Source organism: Salarias fasciatus, chromosome 12, assembly GCF_902148845.1.
Source record: "Salarias fasciatus chromosome 12, fSalaFa1.1, whole genome shotgun sequence".
NCBI classification, from domain to species: Eukaryota; Metazoa; Chordata; class Actinopteri; order Blenniiformes; family Blenniidae; genus Salarias; species Salarias fasciatus.
In genome coordinates, this window is record NC_043756.1 from 7,283,058 (window position 1) to 7,300,248 (window position 17,191).

A 17,191-nucleotide genomic window follows, 5' to 3' on the forward strand; every position below is an offset into this window, starting at 1 on the left:
TTATTTTTTTTTAAAGAATTACATAATGCATTAATCACAGTAAAGACAAACCGGCTTTCCCCGCATGTCATATTTGTGCAAGCTTACAATTAAATTTAAAATTAGATGCAAGATGTAAAACTTTTTTTTTCTTTTCTCCCCCCCCCCCCTCAGCTGGGTTGTACAGGGAGCAGAGCAGTAAAGCTTGGAGGAACAGAGCGTTCGTTTGACACCACCGCTCAGTGGCTTGCATACAATCAAGGCTGAGAATCGGTAAAACAATCACACGAATTGTTGCGTAAATAATTTGGTGTTTTGATCAGTGCTTTGGAGGAGGAGGAGGTGGCGGGGGGGGGGGGGATCATTCGTAGCTGCTACCTTCAGCTATCAGCGGAAACACTGAAACATAAGCCAGGTCCAAATAATTTCATCAGATCTGCGCAGTATGTATTTCCAATTAAAGTGACATCACATAAACCTAATTAGTATAGATGCAACCTGCAACTTGATTTTCCAGTGCATGGTTTTCTCATCAAATTGATTACGCCGACTCTGCGAGGAAGTGTGCTGCAACATACGGGTCTGGCGCGTGTGCTACTGCAGACTAATAGGAAAAAATGCATCCGCGATGCTGCCCGTGAATGTGACTGTTCATCAGCTTCAGAGAGTAACAGTCAGGTGCTTCATTTCGCTACTCAAACATTACTTTAACCACAATATGGTTGCGATGAATGACTTATAAAGGCCGAACAGAAAAGAGGTCTCAAAAAAAAAAAAAAAAAATGCACTGCTCCCTGCCAAATCTTCCAGGAGAACACATCTTGTTTGTTTGTTTTTGTTGTTGTTGATTTTGTGCAAAATAAATGGAGTTCTGATATGCGAGTATCACGGACACAAAAGCTTTGCATCCTCTTGCAGGTTCTATTTTCTGGCCTGTGGCGGACACTAATTCTATTCTACACTTATCATGAAGGAGAATGTACAGACCGTTCAATGACTTCATGCAAGAGGAGGCAGAGGGTCAACCAGTCACACCAGCATCTCTCTCTCTCTCACACACACAAACACACACACTGGACAAAAGAGAAAAAAAAAAACCACTCACATACTACATCAACCACTTTAGCATCAACTGCGAGTCAGTAACAAGTCAATAGTGTTGATTATTTGCTCTTCTATCCTACCGTGTATTGTGCTGTCAGGTCATTTACCCAGAAAAGTAAAGAATTATCCCAAAAACTATAATACAAGTGGCACGTCCGCGCACAAAAACCAAGCAGAGGACTTGAAGAGAAAAGGAGTTTTAGTCGTTTCTGGTTAATTAAAGACATGCTTGTACTATAACTGGAAAGATACAGTGACACTGGGAGATCACAGCACGCCAAATTGGGTGGAAATAAAACAGAAAAAAAGAAGAACATAAGTGCACATAAACGTGAGTCCCTTTTCTTGAACTTATGAGGAGGTAGAGAACTGATATCCAATAGTTCACTAGTCAACCCGAGCACACGCGCGTGGCGTCTCAGGCAGAAGAAAGTAAAAACCGGTCTGCTCGCCTTGTGTTAATGAAGGGTGATGTGACCACAGCAAGCAACGCAGCAGCTCCCAACTCCCCGCTCTCCTCGTTCCCCTCGCAGCTTTAACTGTTTTAAACCAGTGCAAAAAAAAAAAAAAAAAAAAGTGATCCGCTTCTCCGTTTGTCAACCAATGCAGGACAGCGACCGCGCACGACATCAGGATCATTGGTTTCAACTCTGAGGTAGGATCGAGAAACACCAGAGGGGGGATTCTGTTCAACCTTGAGTGCATTTAAAGGGACGATCAGAGATGTGGCCATTTTCTATGTTCCTGCAGCCAGAGCCGGACTCAGGTTTCCAGTGAAGTGTGTGTTGGAGGAGTAATGCCTACATTTTGTTGGGTTAAAAAGAAAAAAAAAAAAACAGAAAAAGAAAAGAAATCAAACTACCTGTACAGAGCGCCTCACATCAAAGGCACTATTTTCAATATTTCCACAAATGCCGCAACTACTCTGTGCACGAGTTGACCCTGTAAGCCTTAAATCGCCCAGCACACCCCCCCTCCGAAGGGCTGATCAATGCCAAGGTGCCGTCTGGACTCGATTCTGCAAGTTTACTATGAGAAACATCACCTGCCTCAGACATCTCGAATGGGCATGATATGTACTTTCATTGCTTTTAAAAACCAGATAAACAAAGCATTAAATAGAACGATGGAAATAAATACGTTTTTGTTTCATATAAATACGTGGGGCCCTTTAGTCCAAAATGCTGCGTGTTCTGGGAATATAAGAAAGTAAACAGTTGATGGAAGAAGCTGCCCTACAGTTTGAAAGACGATTCTTATAAGTAGTACGGTTAATTGTGAATTGATCTCAGTGTTTATGAGTCTGTAAATCCCACCAGTAACGATCACTCACTGTAAATCCCCGCGTCACAACGCATCTAATGAACATTGTATTGTAATTTAATTGGAAGCCCTTCTCTCTCACCCAGGGGGGGAACAAAAAAAAAGAAAAGAAAAAAGAAAAAAAGATCAGCGATCACATCAAGGAAGTCTGGTCCCTTTAAATAGGATTATCTTTTAAGTTGATTTCATGTCATATTTGTAATTGTGTATATAAAATTTCTAACAGACCCCAAAAGGAAACCTGACAGAGGAGACAAAACGATTGAAGGAAAAAAAACAAAAAAAACAAACAAAAAAAATCCAAATCATGTTCGAAGTTTACACGTTGCCAATTTCTCCCAAAGGCCGTTTCTCAGCACGGCTAAAACCTGGATTTGTCCACATACGTACAGTAATATATATTTTTGTAATCTTTCAACGTCTCTGGCTATGTACAAGCTATACAAATAGAGAGGCGGCGGAGGGCCAGGTTTTATGGGCTGTGCAGAGGGAGCAGTTGGTTGGGAAGTCTCCCAGTCTCCCGGCTCCTTCCCCCGCAGTCTGCCCATACAGGTGGCTGTTCTGCTTCACTTGCGATCGTCGATGGTCTTAATGAATTCCACCGCCGCGGTGAACTGCATCCACCAATAGCACTCCTCCCCACTCAGCCGGCTGGCGTAGAAATTATTGATGTACTGAACGGTGGACAGCAGGCAGGGCGGGTTTGCCTGGAGGGGAGGAGATGTGGGGATGGGCCCGCATTAGCCGCTCAAAGAAGCTCAAGCAACGCCGTACGGACCAGAATCATAAATATGTAAAATATATGCACAAATGTTAGCAGATCACCGTCTTTAGTGGGTTGAGTTTACAGCCACTGAGAAAAGGGTTTGTATTGTTTTTATTTTACACTTACTGTAAACTTTAAGTGAGAAAAAGGAAGTAAAAGTTAGGAATCTGAACTAAAAAACAAAAAAAAGAGCAGACTTACCCTAATGAGAACAAAGACAAGCACAGGGACGAAGTCATCTGCTCCGGGGACGGAGTCCTCATTGGCCAGGCTGAGGAGGTTCATGATGGTGGAGCACATGCGCAGGATACACTGGACCTTGTCTCTGGGCGTCTTGTAGGCGTTGATGGTCCTGATCTCGGACTGCGCGGAGGGCCAGGGAGCCTCCTTCAGGTAAACCTGCGACCACACAGACCCGGCAACTCAGCAGATGTTCAACAGCTTCCTGCAGCTTCAAGCACCGTCTGCATGGATGAAGGCTACTGATGGGAGGGGGGGAGGGGGGCGTTCAGACGATACCTCGGGGACTTGAAGAGCTTTGTGATTTGCTGTCACAACTTTGGAGAGTCGCTGGATGTGTTCGTGGAAAAGCCTGCGAGTGACAAAACGAGTCGGAGTGAAACTCAGGATGCAGATTACAACCTAAACATTAACGACTTTAACTCTGATGCCCCTTCAGAAGATGTCCATGTAGTGAGACAGGAAGATCAGATTCAAACTCAGAACAATTTAAGATTTTAATGTTAAAAAAAAAAAAAAAAAAAAAAAATCGACCAAAGAAAGTTTTTGGGTTTGTTGAAGAAGAAGAGAAACATTTGGACAAAAGAGCTTCCCTGAATTCGTGCCAGAACGGCGCTCTGTTGTGTCCGGAGAGTTTCACTGACTGCAGAAAAATCCAATACTGTGGACTGAAGCACTTTGCTTCACGCGGCGGATCCTCCAGCTACTCACTGGTCTCTGAGAATATCTCCGTCCTGATTAGGGTAGAAGGCCAGCTTGAAGATGCGGTTCATAACGCTGCGCTCGATGGCCATTTGGGCGTCCTGCAGCTGGTCCTCGCTCGCAAACTGCCAAATGGCGTCGCTGGCCATGGCGCCGTACAGGTAGCGCAGAAAATCTTCCACTGCCGCTGTTTTGTCATCGGCCGCTGTGCACCCCTGGAATGCTGGGGGGGGGGGGGGGGGGGGGGGGGGGCATGTGAAATACACTGACATGCAAAAATAAAAGTCTGCTGATGGATTTGGTTACAACATAAAATAACTGGAGGAACAAAAGCTTTCACGTGTCAACACGGACAGACAGGAAGGTCAGGAGGCTCCGCACGCTGCCGGCTGGACATTCAATCAGCTCGGCCGCTGTTTGGTTACACTGAATCATGTAATCACGCTCAAATACCTTTAATGAAGTCGAGCATCTTGGACTCCATATGCTCGAGAAGGAGCCGGACGCACACGGTGGTGAAGTAGCGGTTGGCCACCTCCTTGTCCCTCAGCACCCTCTGGAGGAGCCGCTCCAAGTGTGCCTGCGAGGTCTGGAGGCCTTGACGACACCTCGTCAGATAAGCGATGTACGGAGCCCGCTTCCTGAAAGGCAAAAAGTGGATTTAATTGTTGTCGGCGTGCTGCTGCTTGAGTGTTCGCGGATTTTCCCCTCACGCGATGTATCAAACGGAGAAGACAACAAACAGAAAGGCCCGTGGGGAAGCCGTAAGGGAGCTCGCTTCATCTCTCCGGGATTCCAGAGTTACCTGTAATCCTCGGCAATGGCAGCCAGCAGCTTCCTGCAGGTGCGGGCGTCGAAGCGGCTGACGCAGCGCGTGGTCTCCTGGATCTGAGCCATCTGGTTCTTATCCTGGAGGTTGATGGCCTCCGCTAGCTGGACCTTCAGGAAGCAGACGATCTCGTTGTCTGCGGCACAGAGCGACAGAGAGGCACGGTGACGACGCGGCTCCGCGCTAACGGCTGCTCGCCGTAATCTAATCAACCTGCCGCCGCCACACGGCGACGCGACAGACAGCCACCAAGGCGGTCGCAGAGTTTTAACTATTTCACAGGATGTCGCCTGGTTCGGCTGTGAGGAGCGCTCTGCCTTCATGTTTGAGGGATCAGAGCACGTGTGTCTCTCTGATGAAATCCTAAGCCAAAACTAATCTATGTGCACACGCGAGTATGATTATTCAATAATGTGATATTTCACTGACACCATATGGCAAATTCTCTTCCAACATTCTTCACTTGGTCTCCTTTGGCCCAAAGCTTCAGAGGTGATTCCGAAGGTGAAGGTGGCACAGATTCGGTGCTTTGCTTAAGGACACTCAGGAGGCTGGATGTTTGCCAACTTCACAGGCGTGCACCTTGCTCCCCACGGAGACGTGACAGAGGTCTCCACTCCGGAAGGTAAGTTTTACAAGAGCACTAAATTAATACAGTCTCAAGCTTTGTTGTTTAACACGCTTTGGATGAATAGTTTGTCATAATGAATGTATGTTATTACCTCCTATTCATCACCACAGAAGCATTAATATCTGTCCGGCACAGGCCAGCGTCGGGTGAACCGACTCAGACTTGAATGCAGTCACATTTTTCACAGCACTAATGTCTCAAAAAGGAAAAATGTTGAAAAAAAAGGACGTTCAAAAAGAAACTACGTGAAAGAGCTTTTGACACGCACTCAATTCAGCATAAAGCAAGTAGAGCAGAAAAGTGCTGCGAGTCGAAGGACTAATGCGGGATAAATTCACCACCGGCGCCGTCGGGCTCCTACCTTCAGGATCCATGTGATCTGGCAGCCCGTTCCGAGTGGTGGCCGGAGCCATGATGGGCAGAGCCACAGAGTCCGCGGAGCACAAGGCCAGCCTCAACTTCTTCTTTGCATCACTGCAAGATAAATAAGCGGCATTCTTTTCAACAGTGTCAGCTCAGTGGAATCTATAAAAACTACTAAGTGAATGGCTGTTTTGCGCTGCTGCGAAGGCTTCAGCGTGTGTGACCTGAAAGAGAACTTGGAGTCGTGCTGCTGCGCCGTCTGGCTGGCCGAGTCTGGGAGGTCATCGGTGGAAATGTTCTGCAGAGTGTCTTCTCGAGGCGAGTCGTGCACATTGTCCTCAACACAAAAATCTGAGGAGGGGGAAAAAAAAAAAAAAAGAGCATCCAAAGCAGAAATAAGAATCTTTTGTCTTTTGTCTCCCTCAAGTGTGCACGTGCATGCGTGCCAGTTGTCTCCTCACCTGCTGCACCATCACAGGAGGCTCCAGCTGCGGCTCCATCACTCGGGCTGGTCCTCTTGATATTCCTGTATTTGTCTAAGATGTCTTCGGCTGCCTGGACTTGAGAGCTCTGTCTGGGCATCGGGTCATCTGAAAGATTCAATCACATTAAACCTGAATCCGCAATGTTGCTTCGACTTCCAAAAGCAGCCGTTACAAGGCAGACCATCGCTGACCTTGCGGGACGCGTTCCTGCGTGACGTCGTCTTTCTCCTGTTTGTCCCTTTTCCTAAAAGCAGCAATTGGAGCTTTGGGGGGGGGAAAAAACAACGCAATGAGTGATACACAAGGAGCAACATCGCTTTCACTTGATGACAAGCTGATTGTGAGTCATCTGCCGACAGCCACTTAGGTATTTCTTCAGTTTCTTTAAACAAGCTGTAGTTTAATGGAAAATGGCACCAAAACAGTGTCAAACAAATCTCAGGTGAAACTTTACCGACAAAGGAGCCAAAAACAAAAAAAAAAAAGAAAAAGGATTTGGATGGTGGAGTGTACGTTCTGTTGACAGCAGAATATCACAGCGGGTCACTGTAACCTGTTCAAAAGGTCAAGTGTTTGTAGGTGTAAACACTCCGACTGCTTCTCAGCCTTTGACACACAAAGATGCAAACAATGAAGTGACGGAGGCTCTCGCACAGTGACGTACACTGGAAACGCTGGGTGACACATCTACATTGATATTCTGTGTTCTGCATACAGCAAAATGATTCAAATAAAAGGGGAGGGGAATGACAAAACGGATGCATGGATTAGCAGAGTGAGCGTGTGAACTCAGGCTACACCATGTCACGTCACAGATCTACAGCTCTAGGGCGGCGACTATAAAGCAGCATGGCGCGCAGCCGCTGGCTCCGGCAGTAAAGCTAGCTGGATGACGACAGCGCGAAAGCGTTACCTGGGACATCACTCTCAGCCGTCCAATACAGCACTGTGAGGGACACAACAGACAGGGTTGGCCTTTCGAGCACAGGCTGCCGCTTTTGTGGGACAGCGGACTGTGCGTCGCCGTGCACAGCAACAGGACAAACACAAACGAGCTGCGCTCACACACACACGGCTCTCTCTGCTTCCTTTGAATGCACGCACTCCGCCATTTTAGGAATACCAATTTATTGTTTACTTAAGAAATATCATTATCTCAAAGAGTAATAAGCAGTCATTCCATGTGGGCACAGCTCATTATTTCTCGGACAGATGTATGAGAGATGGTTGTAGAGTGGAACTGCAACAAGAGATGTGTCATCTATCAGTGCTGATGACAGAGAGGTCTATCTAATGACCATTAGCCGCTGGCTGACAGCACTGCTGGGAGGGCTACAACCATACAATCTACACAGCTAAAGCTCCTCTGATGACTGATTAGCTTTGAAAAGTCTATATAAATCTGCGGCTAGTGAGACCTGAGAGAAAAAGGACTGGACACGTCTCTGGAGTAACTTCAAACAACAAGAAACATCATTTTCCAACTGGAACATCAGCAATGGAGTGGACAACATGGATCATCATTCTCTTTCTCACATTATAAATTGGTTTTTGCTCTGCTCTTTAAAGTGTGATATTTCCTGTCAGTTGTGATTAAGAGAACTTTTTTCCCTTCTCCCAACAAAAAAAAAATAAAGAAAAAATAAAGGGGCGCTGCAATAAAACATCACTTTTAAATGAACAACACTACATTTTTCAGTTTAGGAAGGAGGGCATGCTCAAAATGACCAAGCGGCCTTGTTTTTTTTTTTTTTAATCTTTTTTTTCGCTACCTTTGGGAATGGCTGACACGAAGCGCTTCTTCCACCACGGTCTGTTGCGATCGGACTTCTCGTCGTCACTGTCTTTCCGATCCTCAACCTTCAAACGCAAATTAGAACATTAGTATCGAAATGAACCCGAGTATACAAGAAAGACGATCATTGACTGCGGGCCCCGCTGCTGCTGGTTACCTCTCCTTTCAGGGAGTCCTTGCTGGGGGAGGAGGATGGTCCTAAGGCAAAGGCGCTGGCAGGGTCGCGGTCTTCCACTGCGACCCGCCGGTTGAGGCCGGGGTCGCTTGTGGGCCGGCGGCCCGGGCACACTTTGTCAGAGCTTTGGCTGCGGACCAGCCTTTCGGGGAAGGAGTGGCGCTGCTTGGTGTGCTCCAGCTCGGCCTGGGCCAAGTAGTGAGGCGTGAAAAAAGAGTGGCGTGCCTCCGGCCCCAGGGCGCTGGCTTCAGGGATAGGGGGGTCGGGGGGAGGGTGAGGGGGCCTGGCGTAGTGCACTTTGGGTCTCACTATTGTTCCAGTGGAGGAGCCTGAAGTGATAAAACAAGGCAAATGATTTAGAATATATATATGTATATATATATATATATATATATATATATATATATATATATATATATATATATATATATATATATATATATATAGGCCTGTCACGATGATAAATTTTGCTGGACGATTAATTGTCCCAGAATTTATTGCGATAAACAATAATATTGCCGTTTTTTTTGTTGCAATTTTTTAATTAATGCAACAATTAGGGACGCACCAAAATGAAAATTCTTGGCGAAACCGAAACCAAAAAATGAGGAAACTGTTTTTCTGAAGCAAATAAGGCCCTAACAATGACACACATATTACAAAGCATTTATACCTCCAAAGGCCAACAGCAGTCTCACAGACTGCTGATAAAAAAAAAAAAAAAGACACACTTCGCGGGGATTTTTTTCTGCAATTGATTTGTTTTATATGCGCGCATCTGAACAGGGAGCTCGCTCTGACAGCAGACAATCAGACAGACGGCCAAAAATATCAACCAAATCCCAGAAGAAAGACAATAAAAACAGGCATAATGAAGAGATACAAGGTGGAAGAAGCTTTAGCAATGAGGTCATTGAGGGGGAATCGGATGGCGGAGACGTGTCGGACATCAGCGATCTTGACTGGAGTGAAGAAGAGGAACGGTCTCTATCAGAGTCAGAACAGTCGCGGGACAAACAGCGGAAAAAATATAATTCTGCTGCCCCAAAAATACCAGCTGCTGTACAGTCCAGCAGAACCTGCAGTGGCGCATGAAGCGCTCACGCTCACCTCCAGGTATAAAGAATTACTGTTACGCTGCTGTCAGTTTACAACTAAATAATAATAACATAAAATGGTGTAAAAAAAAAAACCCCAAAAACGAATGTAATAAATTTCAACACAACAGTAGAACACGGTAGTTGACAGCAGGAGCACTGCAGCGTCTCGTGCCAATTACAGATTCAGGTAAAATATTATATCCTCCATCAAAGTACAGCAAACCATGTATTTTTCATTTCCAAAAATTAATTTTAGAACGAACATATTTTCTGAATAAATCCCTTTGTCCTGTCGAGCCTGCAGTCCCAGAATAAAATGAGCAGGGTGAGGATGGGACTGTGTGGGGAGGTGTCCGTCCTGGTGCGCAGCCGGGGAGACTTTTTTTACTAATTTTAATATGTTCTTGATTATTATTGACTGTTAATGATACAAGTATTTTGTGTGTGTTGGTGTGTGTGTGTGTGTTTATCAAGGAAACGAGGGCGCGGAGTGTGAGAGGTGACGCTGCGCAAATGCGCGCTGTAAAAAATGAAATACATTTTAAAACCTGATTTAAGGCATTAATAAAGCAGACATGAGGCATTAAAAGGTTTGCTTTAGCATTACCGACACATCATCACCAATTATTTTCTGCCGTGTTGTTTCGGTGATTTTTTTCTTTCTGCCGAAAGTCGAAAATACACTTTTGAGACATTTTCGGCCGAAAAATTTCAGTGGCCGAATTTTCGGTGCATCACTCCTTATTACACTACAGAGCCGAAAGGAGTCAGTATGAGACGTTTCTAGTGTCTTTGGAAAATGTAAATTTATCGCGCCTGGAAAACTTACCGACCTCATTTTTTTTATCGTGCGATTAATTGATTTATTGACTATCGTGACAGGCCTATATACTGTATATATATATATATATATATATATATATATATATATATATATATATATATTTGTATACACACACAATGTTATGCATTTGTTTTTGTTTTTTTCCCAAAACCAGCTAACAGCATTATTTCTATTTAAAAGTAATATTAAGATTCTCACCCAAGTTCAGTGCAATAACACTTTCTTCTACAGAATAGTTGCCAAACATAATAATCAGAAGAAGAAAAAAAAATTAAAAACACCTCAAATGTGGGGAGAGTGCTAAAGAGAGATGTTGGTGGGAGAGGAGCCCTGGGTGTAGGTAGGCCACCTGTTCCAAGGGTAGACTCGCTCTCCTGAAAAGCTTCCAAAGGCAGCTTCGTGCCATGAGCACAGTGGGACGAGGGGACAGTGCCAAAGAGCCTGGGGTGAGGTCTCTCAACCTGTCATCCCTTCACCTTGCCACAGACACACAAAGCCACTACCGTTCTTCTCGGAACTATTCCCTCCTGCGCTCCAAACAAAATGCTTATAGGAGCAGGAACAAAGACCGCGAAGAACAATTTGGGATACTAAACGAGTCGAATGAAGTGACATTTCACTTGCACTTATAATAATACGTCCAGTAATTGGGGTGAGGGGTACAGCCACTCTGTTGGTTAATTTCACACCGCTCAAGCTGTTCTGTGACTCCACGGCATTAGGGCAGGGATTTAATGATACTCATTTCCGGCTCTCGTTGGCTGTGGAGCATTCAGAGAGTGCAAATTACCTTCAGCAGAGGAGAGGGGATCAAACATGGCAAGTAAGGAATCGGCCTGTGAAGGCGGCGATGTCAGATGGTGTGCTCCTGCATGAACACAAAAGGACAGGAGACAATTAACACAGTTTACTACATCAAGCGCTCATTCAGAGCTGGGCTGCAAGTGTTAATTTAAAAAGTGCCTGTATATCAATTAAAAAGTAAAACACCCTTGTGTGCTGAAAGTATTTATCGCCCTTCAGTGCAACTTTAAACTACAATTACCTTTTAAGAGAGCACAACAGTGATTTAGTCGGGTGACAGATGTACAAGTGACAGGGATGGATGGCTCTGGCTGACGCCGCTTTGACCAGATAGACACGAGACTGATGGCTTCGCCAGCCTAGTGGGAATGTGACGCTCTCCTACCGTGGCCCGACTCCTCCCCATCTGGACTGGTCACCGAGTCCTTCCCTCCAAAGTCCGAGCTACACTCTGACCGCAGGTCCTCGATCTTGTTGGGGATATCTTCTGAGGTTGCGCTGATACCTGTGGCACCCGCAAACAACAGGAACAGTTCCGGTGACATTCAGGACTGCAGTAACTTCGTAACCTCTTTACGGTGATGTGTTTTAGCTTGGCAGCTCCCAAATAATGTTGCATACGCAAAGGCTTAGAAACAAAAGAGGATATTTTTCTCTTTAGACTATGCTGTATGGGTTCTCTCAGATGGGAACCCATTGGGAACTCTAAATTGGTAGCGTAAGCTCCCATGGGCTGAGGGAAAGACACAAATAAGAGTGATCATCGGACGCAGACTATCCATCGGCTGAATCCCACAGGACGCTTTCCTGTGAGCTGAGCCCGGAACGTCACCGCTGGCTTCTTAATCTACAATACTACCTCATGCATGTCAACATAGCTTGTCCACCTGAGCCCCATATGCAAGACAACCAGCATTAACCTCTGTGGCGCGCAGAAAAATCCACACTGACCCCTCCCCTCCCCGTTAGCTGGTTTAACAACCCTCCCGGCAACATGGCCACTGTGTACATGAGCAAGGAGAACGAGCAACAGAGTCATTTTAACTAAGTCTCAGGTGTGAGTCAATGAAGGACTTTGCAAAAGAACAAAGAACTATGGAGCCAAGAGCAGAAATAGGACAGTTTCAAAGACATAAAGCAGACGCAGACAGGATGTTTACCTGAAACAACACTGAGGCCCGGTGTGCTGGGTCTCGAGCTGACCTCTCTGACCTCCGTGTCGTCCGAGGTGCTGCCGACCCCAGAGCAGCTTTCCAGCTCCTGCAGACGCTCTTCCTGCTTCAAGTCTGGGGCTTCTGCGGAATGACACCCAAAAAAATTTAAAAAAAATAAATAAATATAAGGACAACGATTTTCCTCATTGACTCGAGCATAGCAGAGGCAACTAGGTGCACGTCTTTTCCTTCAATTTAAAAATGGACTCAAAGCCCAGTGCGCTCATGGAGGACTGCTGGGGAGATGGTCATTCGGACTGCACTTCCTCCTCGATTATGATTACTTGGAAACCAAGTGTGCACATATGCAAGAAATCAAACAAAGCATATATTATCACGTCTTATAACTGCCAATCCAAACCATAAAGCTAGTTTGGCCAATTCTTGGGCTACCCAACGGAGCAGTTGGGTCGAACCCAGAGGCTCCGCACTAACAGCAGTACTCATTTGCATGCTCGTTAGTAATAATGTGTTGGTGAAGTGCTCTTCGGAGTGTAGTTTTCTGCTGCCTGGCCATGAAACAAGCACTCCACTTGAAGCAACCCTCCGATCACACCGTTATTGAGCAGAACAGGGGCAGCTAACGGAACAAAAAGCAATCAAGATACTAATGCATGTCATTTCTGCACCGCACATATTGAGTTGGTGTACTACTTCAATTAAAATAAGGCCCAAGCTTTTCAAAGAAACACTTAAAAATGTTAATAATGCTCTCTACTTATTTTCACAAAACACTGCTTTCTAGAAGTGGGAGTCAAGCAAAGTAATCGCTCAATATAATAAAAGGTTCAATCTGTATTTTTCAGAGACAAAGTGAGGTCTATAAATTAAAAGAAAGCATTAATATTCAAACAACCACACAGCAGACATTAACTGGTGTGATGAATGATTACCACAGAGGCACAATAGAATATATACGCCAATCTTTGAGCGGCGTAACGTTAAAACTCGCCAGATAAAGAACTGACTAAGGACAGCTGCTGTCCTTGTGCTTTCCTCCCCACCGCTCTACCACAGGTGCAAACACACCTGGTGGTCCCTCTAAGGAAACTCTAAGCTGCCTTTTACTGGCACAGGCAGATCTGCCCTGAAAGACAAGCGAGTGCATACAAATACGATGACAGATGCGTGCACACATTTTTTTGGTGTGGAATGTAGTGCAGCCACACCTGGTGCCCCAACCCCCAGTATATTCAAGGAATAAACACACACACATGTGCTTGAGGCCATCGTGTGGGTGAAGAAGCGGAAGAAAAAAAAAAAGTAAATTAAAAAAAAAAAAAACCCTTCAATATCTAAGTAAAGAAGCTGGCTCCACACCTGAGTCGCTGGGCAGGACCTCCACACTCCAGGCCTCGCTTGTGGTCTCAGAGATGGTGGAGCCGTAGGGGTCCAGCAGAACTGAACCGGAGCCAGGAAGACACAGCAGGCTGCCAAGCATGTTCTCTGCAGCTGCCCCTGGGAAAACGCAGAGAGAGAGAGAGAGAGCGAGAGACAAAGAGTTAAGCTCCTTCAGCGCCACAGAATCAGAGGTTTAGTCAAACAAGAAGCCGTCTCAACTGTTGCAATCATGTGCAAACATCCTCATATTTTCTTTTTGAAACACAAACTGAAACTTAAGGTTACTGTGAAAGAACCTTCTCTTTTTCCAATTAGAAGTCATGGAAATCAAAAGATATTTATATTCAACTTGAATTAAATGAAACGTTGACGGTATCTTTTTGGGTTTATATTTACAACATGACTCTATAAAGGAATTAGTAAATTGTAATATCAGTGCATCAAATATAGGAAAGCAACTGAACAGACTGCTGTAATAAATGCTCTTATTAAAAAAAGAGTTGAAATAGGAAGTGTGAAGCAGAAGTGTTCATAATTCTCCAACATGTCAGAAATCATGCACAAGCTTTCACTACCTCAAAGCTCCACCACCACTTTAACACTACAGTGCAACTTTGAGGAAATGGTGCTGATAACAAATATAGTTACTTGTTAGGTAAAAGGTTGAATTCAGTGAGCGACATTGAGTGATTTGGAAACAATTATATAAATATTGGAAACTTATGATTTAATGTTCTCTAAAATTTGAAGAAAACAAATATGAGACAGCTATACGACTATGAAAGTTCAGGCTTTTGGCTTTGAGAGTCAAAAACAGTTCATTTCTTTCATTCAACTACTGACTCATGTTGATACCTGATGACTCATACTGCATCTTAATTAAAAATTCCACTGCACTGTCCCTTCTATGCCTCCAGGTGAGCCTTTCTAACAACACAGCAAAATAGCTCGAGACAAGCAAATATATATAACCAACTCCAGACCTGTGGAGGAGGGTTCAGGCAGAGTGAGCTTTCCAACAGGGACACAGAGGTCACCAGCATCTCATGCTGGGACCCACAGGCAGGTCCACCACTGTGCCAAAGGTCAGAGGTTAATGGTAATATCTCACCCTGCCCTGGCCTCCTGGGCCATGACTTTGGGTAGTTGATTAAGCCCCAGCATTATTCAAAACTAAATTAGCTGCTTTGTCCAGACTCCCACGAAGTCCTCGGCTCACAGTCCCTCTATCTCCATTTGGGAAACTGCGGCCTAACAAGGTGGAAGAATGCGGGGGGGGAGAAGAGCTCGCAGGCGTGAGTGGGAGTCAATGCCCACGGATCATGGCCAAAAAAAAAAAAAAAAAAAAAAAAAAAAAATCAACCAGTGGTAGGTAGCGGCGCCCCCCCGGAACGTAATGCTTCCAGTTCACAGCGCACACGCACCATGAGCACACACGCATGCCAGCGCCCAGGCAACAGTGTGTGCTGCTGTTGGCGGGGGCAGGGCTCTCGTTGGCAGTGGGAGAGCTCTATCCCGCTGTCCATGTTTACAGTCTTCAAGGTAGGGGCGCAGAGTACTTGTCTTTCAGGTGGATGATTAAATGAGTGGCACAACAAGAAGTGAAACAATTAGAATTTCTGCCTCATTATCATGGTAATCTTATCAGTGGGATAATGAGGTATTAATGGATATTTAATGTGCATCTCATAACCCAATCCCTTGGAGAAAACACATAAGGAAATCGCTGTAAATTCACTTAATGATGGAAAAGTCCCCCAACGCCATATTCCGAAGAATGAAAAATGGTGGATGCAAATGAGAAGGAACCAAGGTCAATAAGACTGCAGGGACCGAGTGAATGTCAGAGAGAGAGAGGGAGAGAGGGAGGGATAGAGAGAGAGAGGGCTAGAAAGAGATGGGCAGGGGGAAGGACTGAACAAAAACTGAGGTAAAGGAGAAAGAAGGAGGAGGACGACAGCGTCTGAGTGGAATGAGGAATCAAATGTTTTGGCTGCAGCTGTTGCATATTAGAGCATATTACGTTATTTCTTGAAATATTTGTTTTACTGTCATAATTTTGGGCGGATGCAGTTCAAACTCTGTACACAGCAGCAGCTCTTTTAAACCAACTTCATATTTCCAACTATTGCAGACATAGTGGTGTAATAGCTTCACTTTTTTCAAGAATTTCCCTCAAGGATTCAAAAATTAATATTCTATTTTTTTCTATTCCACTAAGTTACCATCCGAGGTCAGTTATGGGTGTTTCTTTGGAGACTGCGTGCTCTCTCTGTCTGTGATTCAAGGGTTTTCCTCCCAGAGGTAGTGAGTGATACTCATGTTTGAGGTTAATAGGAGTGTGTCTGACTGTTTGTCCTGTCCAGGCTGTAATCCTGCCTTCCCCTAGAGTCCAGTGGGATTGTCTCCAGCACGCCATGGCCTTCCACTGGATAGTTGTGAGGGAGACGGATGAATGAATGTAGCAAATGTATGAAAACTGTCATGTTGAAAGCAGGTAAAATGACAATTTCATTTAAATAAAAAGGTAATTTTGTATTTAATTGCAGCAACACACCTAAAAATGTTGAGAGCAATCTTTATAGTATAGCACTTATTCTTAACATATTTATGGGACAACAGACGTCTTCATTTCTACCTCATTAAAAAAACAAAACACCACTCATGTCGCTGTGATGAACACATCTGTATCACATAAATATCCTTTATGTTATTGTAAACTAACTTCCTTAAAATAAGAGTTTATTAGTGTATTAACATGGTTAAGAATCCAGAAAGAAGACAGTCCCTTTCAGGACAGTATTTTATAATCAAAAAGAATATTTTATAATCAATAGTATTACAATGTTATCAAACCATTGATGTTAATAACTAAAAGCTGAAAAAGAAAGTGTCCCAGGCATCAAGCGAGCCTCGAGTGTTTCCTGGCAGCTGAATCTGAGTTGAACATAGGAAGCTCCTTTTCAGTGCTGTTTCACCCACAGACCACAAGGTGATGACATTTCCCTAAACCTGCGATACGAAATCAGCAAATCTCTCCTCAAAAGTGAAATATCCTTGTGATGGGATTTTTCTTTTAAACCCCCTAAAAACAGTGATAAAGTCACGTCTCACCTGCTATTTCCTGCAGCCGATCTTCATCCATATTGGGGTCGAAATCGCTGCCGAGCACATCAGTGCTCCAGGTTTCACTGACTGTCTCAGAGATGTCCCGATCGTCAGTCAGTCCCATCATGTCTCTGATCTCAAACTTGCGCAGTTTGTCATCCAGGTTGTCCTGTGTGGTCGCTGAAGGAGGCACAACACGTTAAACCGAGCCTCTTCATGTTTCTCTGGCTGCTGAATTTAGTGTGTGCATCACTGCATACCCTGTTCATGCTCCAAAAGCTGAAGAGCCTCGACCCCGTTGCTCCCTGACGGTCCAGCTCCCAGCTCAGAAACAGACTCTCCCTCCAGGTCCAGAGACGACACAGAGTTGGAGCGATTAGACGGACCT

The 17,191-nt window shown here is 44.8% G+C and overlaps 1 protein-coding gene across 3 annotated transcripts in view; it reads right to left on the reverse strand.

Moving 5' to 3' along the window:
* Positions 1-591: 591 nt before the first annotated feature.
* gapvd1 (GTPase activating protein and VPS9 domains 1) overlaps positions 592-17,191 on the reverse strand; it is a 36,486-nt gene continuing 19,886 nt past the window's right edge. For 2 of the 3 annotated variants that reach the window (XM_030104400.1, XM_030104399.1), the window contains 18 exons: positions 17,064-17,189; positions 16,810-16,983; positions 13,675-13,812; positions 12,301-12,435; positions 11,526-11,645; positions 11,127-11,204; positions 8,375-8,721; positions 8,195-8,282; positions 6,614-6,685; positions 6,399-6,527; positions 6,162-6,288; positions 5,936-6,048; positions 4,920-5,079; positions 4,568-4,755; positions 4,124-4,337; positions 3,692-3,764; positions 3,374-3,571; positions 592-3,113 (listed from right to left, as the gene is read on the reverse strand). In XM_030104400.1, coding sequence (XP_029960260.1) covers positions 2,973-3,113; positions 3,374-3,571; positions 3,692-3,764; positions 4,124-4,337; positions 4,568-4,755; positions 4,920-5,079; positions 5,936-6,048; positions 6,162-6,288; positions 6,399-6,527; positions 6,614-6,685; positions 8,195-8,282; positions 8,375-8,721; positions 11,127-11,204; positions 11,526-11,645; positions 12,301-12,435; positions 13,675-13,812; positions 16,810-16,983; positions 17,064-17,189 — 2,621 coding nt within the window. In that variant the 3' untranslated portion in view covers positions 592-2,972. Of the gene's footprint in view, positions 3,114-3,373; positions 3,572-3,691; positions 3,765-4,123; positions 4,338-4,567; positions 4,756-4,919; positions 5,080-5,935; positions 6,049-6,161; positions 6,289-6,398; positions 6,528-6,613; positions 6,686-7,335; positions 7,369-8,194; positions 8,283-8,374; positions 8,722-11,126; positions 11,205-11,525; positions 11,646-12,300; positions 12,436-13,674; positions 13,813-16,809; positions 16,984-17,063; positions 17,190-17,191 lie in introns of all 3 variants that reach the window. The other variant, XM_030104398.1, reaches the window with a different exon arrangement.